General features: G+C 36.5%; 2 protein-coding genes across 3 annotated transcripts; one reads left to right on the forward strand and one right to left on the reverse strand.

The window, feature by feature from the left end:
• Window positions 1–232: 232 nt before the first annotated feature.
• LOC110921204 lies at window positions 233–5289 on the forward strand. Of its 2 annotated transcripts, none has more exons than XM_022165496.2 (6): window positions 233–679; window positions 1736–1826; window positions 2511–2668; window positions 3288–3315; window positions 3403–3511; window positions 4968–5289. In XM_022165496.2, exons 1-6 carry the CDS (start codon window positions 434–436, stop codon window positions 5047–5049), a joined length of 714 nt encoding a protein of 237 aa, XP_022021188.1. In that variant the 5' UTR covers window positions 233–433; the 3' UTR covers window positions 5050–5289. The 2 variants fall into 2 exon arrangements, with proteins under 2 accessions (XP_022021188.1, XP_022021192.1); XM_022165500.2 differs by having other exon boundaries at window positions 237–679; window positions 2514–2668.
• Window positions 5290–8689: 3400 nt separating this feature from the next.
• LOC110895235 lies at window positions 8690–9634 on the reverse strand. Its single transcript, XM_022142515.1, has one exon. The coding sequence runs from the start codon at window positions 9632–9634 to the stop codon at window positions 8690–8692; it is 945 nt and encodes a 314-aa protein (XP_021998207.1).
• Window positions 9635–15854: the final 6220 nt, after the last annotated feature.

Genomic DNA, 15854 nt, shown 5'->3' on the forward strand with positions numbered 1-15854 from the left:
GGTACATAAAAGTAAAAACCGACACCAGCCTGGTACAGAAAACACTAAAAGTCGGTATCGAATTGATTTTGAAAATCTTTTAGTTCGGAAAATTCGGTAGTGTTACCCGGTACCATTTGTTACATTAAAACTTTACATTTATTATTAATTATTATTATCTTTATGATTATCTTGAAAAAACATAAGATTTTCATTGTACTTTACTTATACCCAATTATATACCATCAATAATGGAAACGGTACGTAGGCGGCTCACGCCAGCACCCCCCCTTCCCCACCACCATCTCCAAATCCCACACGAAACCCACCCAATTCCACTACGGTAACTCCTCAATCCCCAATTTATTTCCCAAACAAAAAAAAAAAAAAAAACCCTCTTTCAGATCCAAATTTCACAACTTGTGCACACCCAGATGCGTTGTTGATCTGGGTTATGGAGGTCGTTGAGGTGAAACCCATGATCGGTGTTGAGCGGGTGAGTTCGGAGATGGATCAGGTGCGTGTGAAGAGGAAAACCCTTGAAGCGGTTCTTGATCAATGCCAACGAGCTCTTGAATTGCTCAGTGCTAATGGGTGTGTTGAAGATGATGATGAAGATGAAAGTTGTGATGAGGTTGTTGGTGGGTCTAGTAGCGGCCGTGTGTTGTCGCCGCAACGGCAGGATGGTGAAGCTGATTTGGTAAATTGGGCTTTCTTTTGTTTGTTGAATTGTTGGTTTGAGTTTGTTGGGTATGTATGTATGTGGTTTAGGGTTAAATTTGAGCAAGATTAGTTTTGGGTATTGTTTTGAGGGTAGTGATTTAGGTGTTTTGTATTGGGATTTGATCTTCTTTTTAGGGTAGATGTTGCTAAAGTAAATTAATATGAGACAAGAAAGATCACATGTTTTAGGTTGGTTACTTACTTTGCACATCCAAACACCCCCTTTGCAGTTTTTGGACATTCGGTTCGGCTTCTTTTGTGTTTCAATAGTAACTAATATTTGGTGGGATATTGTTCCTTTCTATAGGAGCATGGGCGTAGGATAATAGGGGCGGGAGGGGGCGGCCGACCCCAGAACTTTTCGTTCAGTGGTGGGGAGTATGTAGTTTTCGTATAGAAATTTTTGGTATATACGTTTTTGACCCCCCTGGTTTTATAGAAATATTTTGGTATATACATTCGACCCTACGGTCGGAAATCTCAAGCTTCGCCACTGTATAGGAGTAGGGTAGGATGCGGAAACTATATCCTAACTCTTCTCAGTGGTGTATCCATATAGCAATAATTAGTTTTTAGTGTTTGCTAAAAGTTGGTTATGAGCCTTTAAGGGGGTGGCACAGAGTTCTCAGGTTCAAAGTTCGAACCTAGCTTCCACTGTTTTCTGCCTTTAGCCCTTTGAAGGCCACCTGCTCAATGCAGGTAGCGTTTTACCTGATCCTATTGGTTAGCAGGGTGGTTGGGTCTCGTGAGTTTTCTTCTTGTGACGGTTACCAAAAAAGAGCTTGATTATGATGATGATTTTTTAATTATTTAGAGTCCAAATGATCGTAATAAAGATTATCCATGGTTCTTAAGACCACCCGTAAGAAGAAAATGGATAGTAGAGAAATTGTAAATTGTATTCGGTTTACTTATGACTTAACACATCTTTGTGGGCTGTTGGTTGAGTTATACTTACACAATAGAATGTCAAATTATTAACAGTTTAGTTGATTGATATCGTGGGCTAATTACATTTCGTTTTGCTATGTAGCTATGCAGTCTGCTCAAGTCAAGACTCGAATGCCCCGATTTTCTTGAAAAACTAGAGTGTGCACAAGTTTCAGTTCCGCAGAATTTAGCTGGTATGTATATGGGAAACCCCTTTCAACAAAAAAAACTCTTATTTCACGAAAGCTACATGTGTGAAAATGTTTTGCTGTCTGTCAAATTTTTATAAATAACGAGAAGAGTTAAATGCCATTTTAGTCCTTGTGGTTTGGGCCATTTTGCCAGTTTAGTCCAAAGGTTTCATTTTTCTCCTGTGACTCCAAAAAAGTTTCACCGTTGCCATTTTAGTCAACTGGGTTAACTTTATTCATTTTTTCTGTTAACGAGAAGGACAATTTGGTCATTTTATATGTAGTTCTGTTAACTAGAAGGGCAATTCGGCCATATAAAATGACCGAATTTATCTTCTCGTTAACAGGAATAATGGATGAAGTTAACCCAGTGGACTAAAATGGCAACAGTGAAACCTTTTTGGACCCTCATGTGAAAAATGAAACCTTTGGACTAAACTGGCAAAATGGCCCAAACCACAGGGACTAAAATGACATTTAACTCTAACGAGAAAATAAGAAAATCTTGTGACCATACAAGGGTAACATCAATGTTAGAGATAAAAGATGACCCGAATCAACTCATTTATTGATAAATGGTTGAAACTGTAGCCTTTAATCTTGTATAACATGTAAAAGTAGTAAACAAAATTATATGGAACAGCAGTTTCAATGGCAAATGCTAACAAGTGTTTGAATTAATTTTAGAAGAAAATAGTTCTTGGGACATGGTGAGTGAACATGATCTATGGGAAGGTGGAAACAATGTGTCGGATGAAGATTATGTATTGGTTAGACAAGATGACATCGTGGACGGAATTGCATGCTTCATGGCTGCATATCTGATTTCCCTCAAAGAGACCAAGGTGCGCCCGTCTTTTCCTTTTATTAATGTTTTAAAGTCCGTGTTTAGTTATCCTAAATCTTATTGAATACTTTAGTTTGTCATTATTATTATTATTATTATTATTCTAGGAAGTTGAGATATAGTCAAATCACGTGGATAAAACTGTTTTATAGTCAAAGTTTACAGTTTACATCTTTCACCAGGACTAGCAGATGAGTAATTGGTCAAAATACGACCTGGTCAAACCGAGTATTCTTTTTAGTGAAAGTGAATATGATCAGGATGAATTGACCAGCCTGGCCAAGGCCTTTTTATTCATTTTCTTAATTTAAAATTAAATGAAAAAATTACATAATTAAAATAGTAAATTTATTGCAATAAATGATTTTAAAGATTAATATCATTTTTTTTCAGATCAACCCCTTTGTGCACTTTTTACTTTTTAGTAACATTTGTTTGGGAATTTTAATTTTAATGTCACCCTTTATGCACTTTACTTTTAACACTAAAGAAATTTTTAGTATTTCTACTTCATACAAAAGGTTGAAAAAGGTCAAAAGTGGCATAAAAAACGACCCTTTACTAGAAAAACATAGGATAATCTTTTGTTTAATTAATCGCGTTTTTTTTTTCCACAGGATTTGAGTCCAAAACAACTCCAGGATGGTGAGTATAGCCAAGTTTAATTACAATAAGTTGAGAAACTGAATTAATCCTACCAACGTCTTTTCTATGTTGTAAAATTGTTTGCAGCCCTTAGCAAGACATTCTCCATGAAAAAACAAAAGGGTAAGCTTCGAAAGGCGTGGGATGGAAGCAAAGTTATTTATAATGTTGCCTCTTGGGGTGCTACCGCAATCGGGTAAATAAAGACATGTTTTATCTTTATCGTTCCATATATTTATGGTAGGAGGGAGGTTTGACATTTATATAGTTTGCTTTTGGTGGTTTAATGGTTCGGCTGCCGGTTTGGAACTTGGAATTGGTCTATGTAAACCGGTTGTTAACCTTTTTTTTTTTTTTTTCATTTTTGGATTAATCAATTATGTATATGTATTATACTTATAACCATCTTTTATCATTTTAAACTTTTGAATAAAAACTAATGATTTTGAAAAAAAAAAAAAAGGTTCAAATCGCCTAACTGCCAAAGTCAAACCGTTAAGAGTTGACGGCCAACCGCTAAAACCAACTGATTTGTTGTTTCCGGGAACCATAGTTAGCGGTTCGGCCCAGAATTTCTGTTAAAACACACCTTGTGTCATGTGTCTATTATAGCCTAGTATATATATTTTTTAGGAAAATTGGTATTTAATAAACCAACCTTTGCCCAGTTGGTAAATAATAATCCAACCTACAGAATTGGTATATAATAATCCTACCTATCAATATGTTGGTACTCAATGAACCTCCGTTAGTTTTTTTTAACTGAAGTTAGTTTTTTTAAGTTTTATTTATTACACAAGCAGTCCCTGTAGTTGTAATTTACTAGTTTTAACTATGAGTTAATAGCCAAAATGGTCCCTGAGGTTAATAGCCACATCACCGCCACCACCACCACCACCACCGCCACCACCACCACCACCGCCACCACCACCGCCACCACCGCCACCACCACCACCGCCACAGCACCGCCACCACCGCACCGCCACCACCACCACCACCATCGCCACAGCACCTCCACCACCGTAACCATCGCCACATCACCACCGCCACCACCACCACCACCGTCGCTAGAGCTGTTGGATCTGTGATGTTTTTGGTCAGTCATCGTCTGTTGCTGCATCTGAATTCAAACCCCTTAGGCGTCGATGATCAAAGACAGAGATGGTGGTGGTGGCGGTGCGGTGGTGGTGGTGGCGGTGCTGTGGCAATGGTGGTGGTGGTGGCGATGGTGGTGGTGGCGGTGCGGTGGTGGTGGTGGTGGTGGCGGTGGCGGTGGTGGTGGTGGTGGTGGCGGTGCTGTGGCGGCGGTGGTGGTGGCGGCGGTGGTGGTGGTGGTGGTGGCGGTGGCGGTGCTGTGGCTATTAACCTCAGGGACCATTTTGGCTATTAACTCATAGTTAAAACTAGTAAATTACAACTAAAGGGACTGTTTGTGTAATAAATAAAACTTAAAACTAACTTCAGTTAAAAAAACTAACGGAGGTTCATTGAGTACCAACATATTGATAGGTAGGATTATTATATACCAATTCTGTAGGTTGGATTATTATTTACCAACTGGGCAAAGGTTGGTTTATTAAATACCAATTTTCCTATTTTTTTACGAGCACCTTGCCATCTTACGGTTTTCTCTACATGTATATGTTTCTTAGGATATATCAAAATCCGGCGATCCTGAGGGCTGCTTCTGCTGCATTCTGGACTTCATGCAATGTGATATCAAAGCTTTTCTAGAAAAATGGCAGCGAAGTGTGTTTGGTGCATCTCTAGTTTGCTCTAACGTTGTTCGTTCTGTAAAAAGTATCTTATTGTCAATCAAAAATCGTTGGTTCCTAGGATTACCAACCAATGCTGTACATAAATTCATTTGATCTGCCTTACTGTAGTTGCTTGATCGTGTTTCTTCTTTCATGATAAAAAAAATGTTGTTTGTTTGTTCAAAATTATTAGTGCCATTAAAAGCTCTGTTCTTCGTGCTATAGCGTCAAAATTGAATGGTCGTTTTGCTTAGTGAAGGGGTTCATAGGTTTTTGGTTTGTTATTAGGAATCGCTACATCGTTCATATATGAATAAAGTCACCCTTATATGCCGGTCTTCTCTTGGTATGATCCACGATAATGTTTTAGAAGACGCAGATCGGTCGGACCAGGCCATAAATTCAGGTGACGTGAAGATCAATCTTTATGATTTAAAATATAAAAAAATAGTAATAATAAAAATTAGTGATGATTTAAAATAGAGTAAATTACGATTTTAGCCCCTGTGTTATATCACTTTTACCCTTTTAGGTTTTAGCTCAAAAAAGTCTTTTAACATCTGAGCCTCCAATGACTTTTTTTTTTTTTTTACCTCTTTTGGCCCCTAACACTAACCCCATCCATTTATTTTTAGGAGCTAAAAGGGTTGGAAAAAAAAAAGACGTTGGGGGTCAAAAGGGTTAGAAAAAAAGACGATGGGGGCTCAGATATTAAAAGATTCTTTTTGGGCTAAAAGAGTAAAAATGATATAACCACAGGGGTCAAAATCGTAATTTATTCTTTAAAAATATAAAAAAAAATAGTAATAATAAAAATTACAATTACAATATGAATACAAAGATTAAAAGGATAAAAAGGAAAGTTGAGAAGCATATTTCCACACTCTTCTCTTTTTTTTTTTTGTTTTTTTTTTCAATTTTTAATTCACATGGTATCCTTTCATACAATTTTCTAATTATATTATATATCTATACAAAAAGTAACTTGGGTTGTCTTTACACACCATCACATCCTTTCATTGCAAGGCACCTTTTTGATTTTAGACCCAACCCTTTATTAACGTGCTTTGAAGTCGGTTCGTTTCCCGTACGTGCCCTTTCACTTTTTATTTTCCTTTTTTTTTGAACGGTCGGATTCTATGATTAATAGAACAGGGCCAGCATATGCTGTAAAAACCCAAAGTACAAACAAAATAAACATAATAAAATAAAATACAGACTCCCATCTAAAACGACATTATTTTACTGTATCTCGAATATTAAAGTCTACCCATCTCTCCCATACCATGTCCTTAATTTTCGACCTGCTTTTCAACCAAATGAAACTGTCTGCCATTATGTTTTCTACTATGTTGTTATCCGTTCTAGTATTACCTTCGAACTCTTTTTCGTTTCGGGCCTTCCATAAACTCCACATGGTTGTTTGAAACACTGCATTAATGACTTTCTTCCACTCCTTTAATCCTGATAAGCCAGTAACATACTCTAGAATATCTTTGCAACTATCGAATTCAGCAGGTGTTGGTAGTTTTAGCCAAACAAATATCATTCTCCAAATTGTTTTTGACTTCCTGCATCCGCAAATGACGTGGCCTGCGCTTTCCTCCTCTTCCTCACATCTTGAACATAGCTGATTTGTAATCTGTATTCTTCTCTTGATTAGTTCTTTTTTGACCGGAATCTTCTCGATCGCAGCTCTCCACGTGAAGTAGTTTACTTTCGGAGGAATCCAACTGTTCCAATGTTTCCATTCATCCGCCGTTCCCGAACCATCTTGTTTTACTATTTGATTTCTGATCGCCGCCACTGTGAAATCTCCTTTGTCACTTGTCTTCCACATCCATCTGTCCGGTTCTGATTTGAGTTTTACATTATTCAGTAAGTGTAACAGGTTCGACCATTGAGCCCATTCCTCATCCGAGTTTGGTGGTCTTACCCACCCTAAGTTCCATTGATTTTCGTTTTCCAGTTTTGTCACACATTCAGCCACTTTGATTTGTTTATTTCTAGCAATCTTGAACAATTCTGGGAACCTTTCTTTGAATCTCTTTCCATCGCACCAGTTATCGATCCAAAACTTTACTTCAGTACCTGTGCCTGCTTCCGCTACAATCTCGTCCGAGACCGATATTCCTATTCGTCAAAGCTCTTTACCTGCAACCACTATATCTTTCCATGTACCTGCAATTTTATTGTTACACGGAATTAATTTATAACTTCTTTTTGTCTCATGAATTGATTTTATCACTTTGGCCCATAGCTCCTCCGGTTTTGTTTTGTATTTCCACCACCACTTCATCATGAGAGCGAGTTTGCACTTCTTAGATCTCCTAATCCAAACCCACCTTGTTGTTCCGGTCTTATCATTTTCTGCCAAGCTATCCACCGTATCTTATACTTGCCCGCTTTTCTTCCCCATAAAAAATCCCTACGTATCTTCTCTAATGCTTTTATGACCTTTTTAGGAGCGAGATACATTGAGAAAAAATAGTTTGGAATAGCCCCGATCACTGCCTTCACTAGAACCATTCTCCCAGCAAACGAAAGGCATTTAGCTTTCCATGCCGATAACTTGTTGTTGAATTTGTCCAATACCATCTTCCAAAACTTCTCTTTTTTCATGTTTGCTCCTATTGTTAGTCCAAGAAATCTAAACGGCAGACTTCCCACCTTGCATTTTAATTTATCTGCCATGCTCTCAATCTCCTCATTTTCCACTCCAACTCCATATAAGCTTGACTTCTTTAGATTAACTTTTAATCCTAAGATCAATGAAAAGCATCTTAGAATGCGTTTAAGGTTTAGGATATTTGTTTCAGACCATTCCCCCATGAATATCACATCGTCCGCGTAGCATAAATGTGTAATATTCGGGCCTTCATTTGGAGTGTTGATGCCGTTAAATACACCTCTCTTAACTGCCCTTTTCATAATAACGTCTAAAGCTTCCATTGCAAGGATGAAAAGGAATGGTGATAACGGGTCGCCTTGCCAAAGACCACGTTGTAATTTAAATTCTGAAGTTGGGGAACCATTTACCAGTACCGATGCCCAGCTGGACTTCAAACATGCTCCAACCCACTTCGTCCATCGGCTTGGAAAGCCCATTGCTTTCAAATTTGAGAGAAGAAATTTCCAATTCACCGAGTCATATGCTTTTTCGAAGTCTACTTTGAAAATATATACCTTCTTCTTGCTTTTCTTTGTCCAAGACATTATTTCACTTGTTATTAGAGGTCCATCAAAAATCGATCTACCCTCTACAAACGTTGTTTGCACCAGAGCCACAATATCGGGAATCACCTTTTTTATTCTGATAGCTAAGATTTTAGCAATCACTTTATATATCACACCAATCAAAGAGATTGGTCGGAATTCGTCAACTGCCAACGGATCTCTTACTTTAGGAATTAAAGCTATGAATGATGCATTACATCCACGTTCTATGAAAGCTTTCTCATAGAATTCATTTAAAACGCCTCTGAATTTATGTTCAAGCTGATCCCAACTTCTTTTGATAAACTTAAAAGAAAAGCCATCAGGGCCTGGGGCCCTATCGCTTCCGCACATTCACACCGCCTTCTTTATTTCCTCATTAGAAAATCGTTCGGTTAATGCTATTGCTTGCTCCTTGTGACCTTTTTAAAGTCTCTACCATCTAAGGACGGTCTGTGTTTATATGGTTCCGCGAATCTGGCCATGAAAGTAGCTTTTATTTCCTCCTTTATTGCCTTCGGGTCCGTACACATAATGCCGTTTACCTTCAATGCACTGATACAGTTTCTTGCTTTCCTACAATTTATGATCTTGTGAAAGAATTTTGAGTTCTCGTCCCCTAGTTTGGCCCATCTAAATTTTGCTTTTTGTTTCAGATCCATCAAATTCTTTCTCTCGTAATTCTTTATTTTCCATTTTCCTGTAACCCTGCTTTCTTTCTCCACACCCGTTAGTCTCCTTGTCTCTGTCGTCTTTTCTAACCTTTCCACTTGTTCTATCGCTTCCTGGACTTCTTTTTCCTCCTGTATTTTCACTGCCCTCCTCCATTCTTTTATTCTTGTTTTAAGATTTTTTAAAATATTTGCCAGCTCTCTCATACTATTGCCTTCAACTGACACCTCCTCTATGCCTTTCTTTATCACTTCTCCAATACTTTCATCCTCCAACCAACTGTTATAGAATCTGAACGGAATTGGTCCGAAATCATTTTTTGCACAGGATAGTAGAAGTGGGCTATGATCCGATCCGTGTTTTGTTAGTGCCTCGAATCTTGCCGTTGGCCAATTATTCATGAAAGAATCACACACTAGTATCCTATCAATTTTACTAAGGTTTGATCCATCGTCTGACATATACGTGAATTTATATCCTCCCATTTGATATTCGACTAACCCTGCTTCAGCTATAAAGTTGTTGAATAACACGGCACCTTGATTATCAAATCTGGAATTCATCCTTTCATGCTCACTTCTTACCTCATTAAAATCTCCTCCCATAATCCATATACCTTCTCCTGTTGATTCCTTGACAGCCTTCAAATCTCCCCACAACGCTCTTCTTCTCATGACGTCACACGGGGCATATACGTTAATGATGTTAACCTGAGTATTAGTACCGGCTAAAATACCACTAACTAGAAGAAACGAATCATGTTTTACTACTGCTTTCTTTGAAAAAATCCCTGGATCCCAAACTGATGTTAAGCCACCTGATCTTCCTCTAGCATCAATCGATTCCCATTTGATGTGTGTCGGTGCGATATATTTTTGATGAGTATTTAAGCCCATTTTTTACACTTTTAGCCAAGTTTTAAATTTATAAAACACGATATTCACTAACACTAAACACACATATGGGCAAGTGCACCCATCGTGGACGTAGTATAGTGTTGGTAAGATACCGAGGTCGTCTAAGGACACAAGAGCTTTTAGTACCGGTTTATCCTCAACGTCTAATCAAATCAAAAAGTGAGAAAAATGTTTTAAACTAAGAAAAATAAAAACTAACTAAATGCTGAAAAATAAAAATAAAATAAAAACAGATAGACAAGATGAATCACTTGGATCCGACATGTGTATTAGTATAACCTTTGATTATTTTCGCACTTTTGCACTTGTTTAAGAGATTATCTTAGTTATTGTAGTAGGCCCCTCTTTTGAAGGCGACGTTACCCTCAACCCAGTAGTTTGAGTCAGCAAGGATACAATCCTAAAGGGTCGGATTATTGAAAGATAATGAATTAAGTTATTAATGCAAATTGTGGTAGGCCCCGCTTTTGGCGGTGACGTTACCCTCGGCTAAGTAGTCTGAGTCAGCAGGGATACAGTCCTAAATAGCCGGGTTATAGTATTAATAGTAGTTAACTTATGAGGGGGTCAAAGAGTTTGGATCCCCGCCATCCAATACCTATGGGCATTGAAGGAGATCCTACTAAAATTGACCCAGGTCCCAAGCAGGACCTCTAAACGCTGAACAAGGGCAAGACCCTTACCAAACCGTTCCCTTAACCCCGACCAGGTAGCCAACATACCTCCATATAGACCGTGGAGATATGAATGGTGAAAATCTTTTATTTTATATAGACAGTAAAATAATGCCAAGACACCACGGACAAACGATAAGGAAAGATCACCTTCAACATAAGTAACTAGTTATTAAAGTCATTAATACAAAACCAAATAAAAAGTGCAAAAGATTAAAAATAAAAAGTATTATACTAAACACTTGTCTTCACCAAGTGATGTAAGAGACTTAGGCAAACATGGCCTTGATTGTCAAGAACTCTTACTATCAATCTTGGATCCCGAGACGACTCACACACTCTACGATGGACAATGGATGATGGTGGTGGATGATGGTGTTATGGTGGTGATGGGTGGTGGATGAAGTGTGAGAGAGGTGGTGTGCCATGGGATGAGAGAGAATGGAACCAAGCTCCTCTATTTATAGGCTGAATAGAAGGCTGGACACGGCCCCGTGTCCGCTGGACACGGCCCCGTGCCCGTCTGACATTCTCTCTCTTCATTAATTGTAATTCGCAATTACAATTAATGCGCCTGCTGTACTTTCACCACGCCCCCGTGCCCGCTGGACACGGCCCCGTGGTGGGCAATGGAAGCTTCTACTGGTTTGTCTTTTCTGCTGCTTCCTGGGCACGCCCCCGTGTTCGCTGGACACGGGGCGTGTTCAGACTCTGTTTTCTCTACTTTGCCTTGGGAGGTGCCGTTGAGGGTCCGGGCAGTCTACTTTTGTTCCTTTTCTTGTATTTATGCTAGAATTAGTTGTCTTTTTGCTTCTTTTGTGATTTTGAGCTCATTTCATCCTGAAAATACAAAAGGGAGACAAAAACACTCTTTTTCCAACATTAGTACTTAAAAAGGGTTAGTTTTATGCCTTAATTGATGTGATTTATATGTTGTATTTTACACACATCAAATACCCCCACACTTGAACTTTTGCTTGTCCTCAAGCAAAACTCTTTAAATGTGGCTTACACTCCCAAATGGAATAGGTAGAAGAGAAGTTTTTTTAGCTTGTCCTAGAGTGTCGGGAATCCAAGGTCTTTGTAAGTTTTATTTTTATTTATTTACAATCCTATTCGTTATGATTTATTTTGAACGTTTCATAAGATAAATTACTTATTTGGGCATAGCATGCCTTATTAAAATTCCATTTATATACAAGTTCACATACCTCACGGGGGATCACTCAACACTCGGCCGAAGGTGTATATTTTTAGTGAATCACTCGAGCGCGGCATGGAACTTACGCCTTCCATAGGCTTGCCAAGCAATCAATCCTCCTCCTTTTTAACTTTTTACCTTTGTAAATATCAAGAGGACTTTTGGGTGAAGGGTTAGGCTTGGGTTAAATGTGGGTGGTTGGGTTAGTGGTTAGTAAAAAGGGCGAAAATCGTAAAAAGCGTCGGTTTTCGTAAAATACCTTGTTTTTAGCGACTTTTTATTTTGAAGTATTTCTCCAAACAAGCTTTTATATAGCTTTTGTTTGTTTTTGACTTCACAATTTTTTTTTTTTCGTCACGTAAAAAGGCGAGTTTACGAAAAACCGAGCTTGTTATAAAGGGTGAAAAAATAAAAAGGTTTTTGGTGGGTAAAAAGGGTTTTTGGGGTAATGAAATGAAAGGTTTAGGCTCAAAGGGGCTATCTAGGGGGATTTTGGGTAGGTGATAAAAAAAAATGAAAAATAATGGTTTTGAAAGAAAAATGGGTTAGTCCTAATGCCTCTATCATTTACTTACTTGGGTTTAAGTTGGTAAGGACCGGGAATGTATCGTCGTGGCAAGTTCTAGATTTGTAAGAACCAAGCGGCTATTCACACAAGAAACGAAAAATGAGCATTTAGTCTAAATATGTATATTTTTATGCTCAACAAAGGCTCAAAACTCACTTTTGTGGGAATGGGTTTTTAATGTGATCAAGTATATATAATCGAATTTTTAACTAGACTTGTTATGCCGTTTCATAATTTTCTTATGTTGGTTCTTTGTTATCACGACGCTATCGGTTGTAAACTTGTAAAAATATAACCTTTTTAGAACTTGTTATTCCCAACTTAAACTAAGACAAGTAAATAAATAAAAAATAAAAAAGTTTTTTGAAAAAATTTGGGGTGTTTAGCGGTTTCAATAGAGTTTTGTGTAAGGCTTGTGTTTAGGATTTGCAAAATTCAAGGTTTTAGCATCCCCTGTGACACCTCGTATTTTCGATCTTTCCATTTTTGGCAAGTCTGCTTGTACTTTCTATTTTTGTAAGTTGTACCTTTGTAGTATTTGATTCTATTCCCAAATTGTACTCGAGACTTGAAATCATAATGAAGGTGCATGATTTTATCCATATTTGTGTTTGATTGCTATGTATTGTTGAAGCAATTGATAACATGTTGAAACTATGTTAAATACGTAAAAACAGTGAAATTACATCTTAATCTCAGCTCTCAAATTCATCATTCCAAGAGATTACCCTAAACCGTACAAAAATCGGGAATTCATACGTTAATTCGGTAGTTTACCAGAAAAATTCGGGTTAAATCAAATAATTATAATATTTATCAATCTTAAATAATAAATTAATATTTTAATTAATTAAATAAATAAATTATTTATTTATCATATTTTGTGAAATAAATAAATAAAAAGAAAGTTTTGCTAGTTTGGACTAACTAAGTTAGTTAAATACTTGAAACATTGAAATTAACAAAGTTAAGCCTAACTTGGTTAGCTTTTATAAAGGAACCAAACGCATTAGGGTCACAAAAAAATAACAAAAAGGGGATAAACCCCCTGGAACCGTTACGCGTGGGATTCGAACCCGCGATCACTAGTTCCCGCACACACGCATTAACCAACTGGACTGTCCGTGATGTTGTTATGAATCCAGAACCGTAATTCATTTAACATGTAATTAATGCGATTCAAATTCAAACAACCGCCATTAACCGTTCGTTTCTTCTTCTCCGTTTGAACTTCCGACCCTTCACCTCCATAACCGACCTGCAACCATCACCTTTATATACACAAATCACATCTTCATGATTCGTCCCTTTCCTAATCAGTTCCCTTTACACTTGACTTCCGATTCAAACCGAAACAACCGAACCGAACCCGGTTCATTGTCGTTCACGTTGCTGGAACTGTTTCTTCGCCGGAACTCCGACCACCCCGCCGCCGCACCGTCTCTTTCGACCTTCGCCGTCGACCGCCGCGCCGATAAACGTTTTCGATTCCTTTTTCAGCTTCGATTCTTTATTTTTCTTTATATATATGTTACTGTTATTACTAATATTATTGTTATTATTATTATTATTATTATTATTATATTACTTATTAGTATATTATTTATTAATATTATTAGATTATTAATCTTATTAATAGAAACTTTGTTTATTTATATATAATCAGATATATTTAACAAATAAATTATTTCTTTATTGATAAACAGATTTATTTATATAATTATATTTATTATTTATTATTATAGATTATTATTATTATTATTATTTCTAACAGATTTATATATGTTAAATCTGAATTATTATATTAAATCAGAATTAATTCATTAAATCAGAATTATTATTTTATAATCAGAATTATCATTTTATATATATATATATATGTATATATAATAATCAGAATTATTATTTAATTACTATTTAAATCAGAATGATTAGTTTAATAAATCAGAATTTATTATTTTATTTTATCTAAATCAGAATTATTATATAAATAAATTTACTATTTAGATTAGAACTATTATTTTATATAATAATCAGATTTATTATTTTAAATCAAAATTATTAATCTATAATATTTATATATATATCAGAATTATTATAAAAAATCAATATTTATTTTTACTCGCTTATTTATAAAATAAATTGTCACATATTTCATTAAATATAAAAATATAAGACATGATTATTATTTTAGCCTTGTTATTTAAATAAATCTCTAAAATTCCCAATACTTAACAATCCTCAAAATTAATAGGGTAAATCTCTTGTGCACATCTTCTTGGGAAATCCCCTGATTCTTAATCTTTTCCAAGAAATACGCAACGCAACCTAAGGTGAGTATACTTGACCCATTTTCCATTTTACACTTTTGGGTGTAGTATGCATTTCCTATATCAAAAACACTATGTTAAACATTTTTGCGCTATCTATCCACATTCTTGTGAATCTGTTTGACTCATGTTAATCATGTTATGCTAATGTTAAACATTTATGGCTGTGTGTTCATTAACTTTGCAAGCCTCCCCTAACAATGGCAGCGCTGTAGGTTGAGAAACGCCCCTCCCATAATATTATAGGTATTGTTAGGTTTTTATTCTATGTTACCACCCTTTCGAGGGTTAGGCTATGTTAATTGCGTTAAACTTTGGTTTGAACACATAGTTTCATCGTTACGAGTATAACTGTTAATATGAAATCAGGTGTTCACGTGGATTTGATCATGTTAAACTATTTTAAATCTATTATGCTGTATTCAAACTTATATACTCGCCAACATGTGTTGTTGACTTTATTTTAAATGCATACTGCAGGATGAGGAAGTCAAGATTGAAGAATTGATTAGGATGGCTTAGAAACCCACCTAGAAATAAATCATGTTTTATGTTTGTATTTTCTCTTTATGACATTTGTATGAAACTTTGAAAATTTTAATAAATGAAATTTTAATTATTGTCACATTTAGTGTTATGATGTATTTGAACAGTTTGTACGTCTCATCCCGATGTTTCCGCCATCGGTTGGGGTGTGACAGATTGGTATCAGAGCCATAACTATAGGGAATTAGGTAGGATTGCCATACTTTTCCCTAGTCTATAGTAGGAGTACTCTGATACCAGATTGGTATCAGAGCCATAACTATAGGGAATTAGGAATGCCTTGCTTTTCCTAGTCTATAGTTTAGGAGCTTTCTCATTTATTTGCTGTTTAAGACAATATTTCCTTTCTCTCTTCTTTGCTTCCCTCTAATCTTTTGGACTTCTAATATACAAGCCTTTCCTAAGGCTAACACAATACACACATGGAAGCTTTGAAGACACTCTTACAACACAATCGAAATGATTCATCAAGATAGGGGTGATTCCCACACTTGGTGATAATTTTCACTCAGCTATACTTTGATTTTTGCACGAAATCTACCCTCAAGTTAGGAGTGATATCCAAACCTTGTTGGGAGTTTTCCATTTCATATTCTAGTGGACCCTCATCTTTGGATGAGTACCAACCACATTAGGGTACGATGTTATCAAGTTAGAG

Source organism: Helianthus annuus, chromosome 2 (assembly GCF_002127325.2).
Source record: "Helianthus annuus cultivar XRQ/B chromosome 2, HanXRQr2.0-SUNRISE, whole genome shotgun sequence".
NCBI classification, from domain to species: domain Eukaryota; kingdom Viridiplantae; phylum Streptophyta; class Magnoliopsida; order Asterales; family Asteraceae; genus Helianthus; species Helianthus annuus.

Excerpts from the sequence above, each read along its gene's own strand:
- LOC110895235 (XM_022142515.1), bottom strand. The coding sequence starts at position 9,634 with ATGAGAAGAAGAGCGTTGTGGGGAGATTTGAAGGCTGTCAAGGAATCA.
- LOC110921204 (XM_022165496.2), top strand. The coding sequence starts at position 434 with ATGGAGGTCGTTGAGGTGAAACCCATGATCGGTGTTGAGCGGGTGAGT. Across the intron at positions 1,827-2,510 it reads AGTTCCGCAGAATTTAGCTG|AAGAAAATAGTTCTTGGGAC; the intron begins GTATGTATATGG and ends AATTAATTTTAG. Across the intron at positions 3,512-4,967 it reads TGGGGTGCTACCGCAATCGG|GATATATCAAAATCCGGCGA; the intron begins GTAAATAAAGAC and ends TATGTTTCTTAG.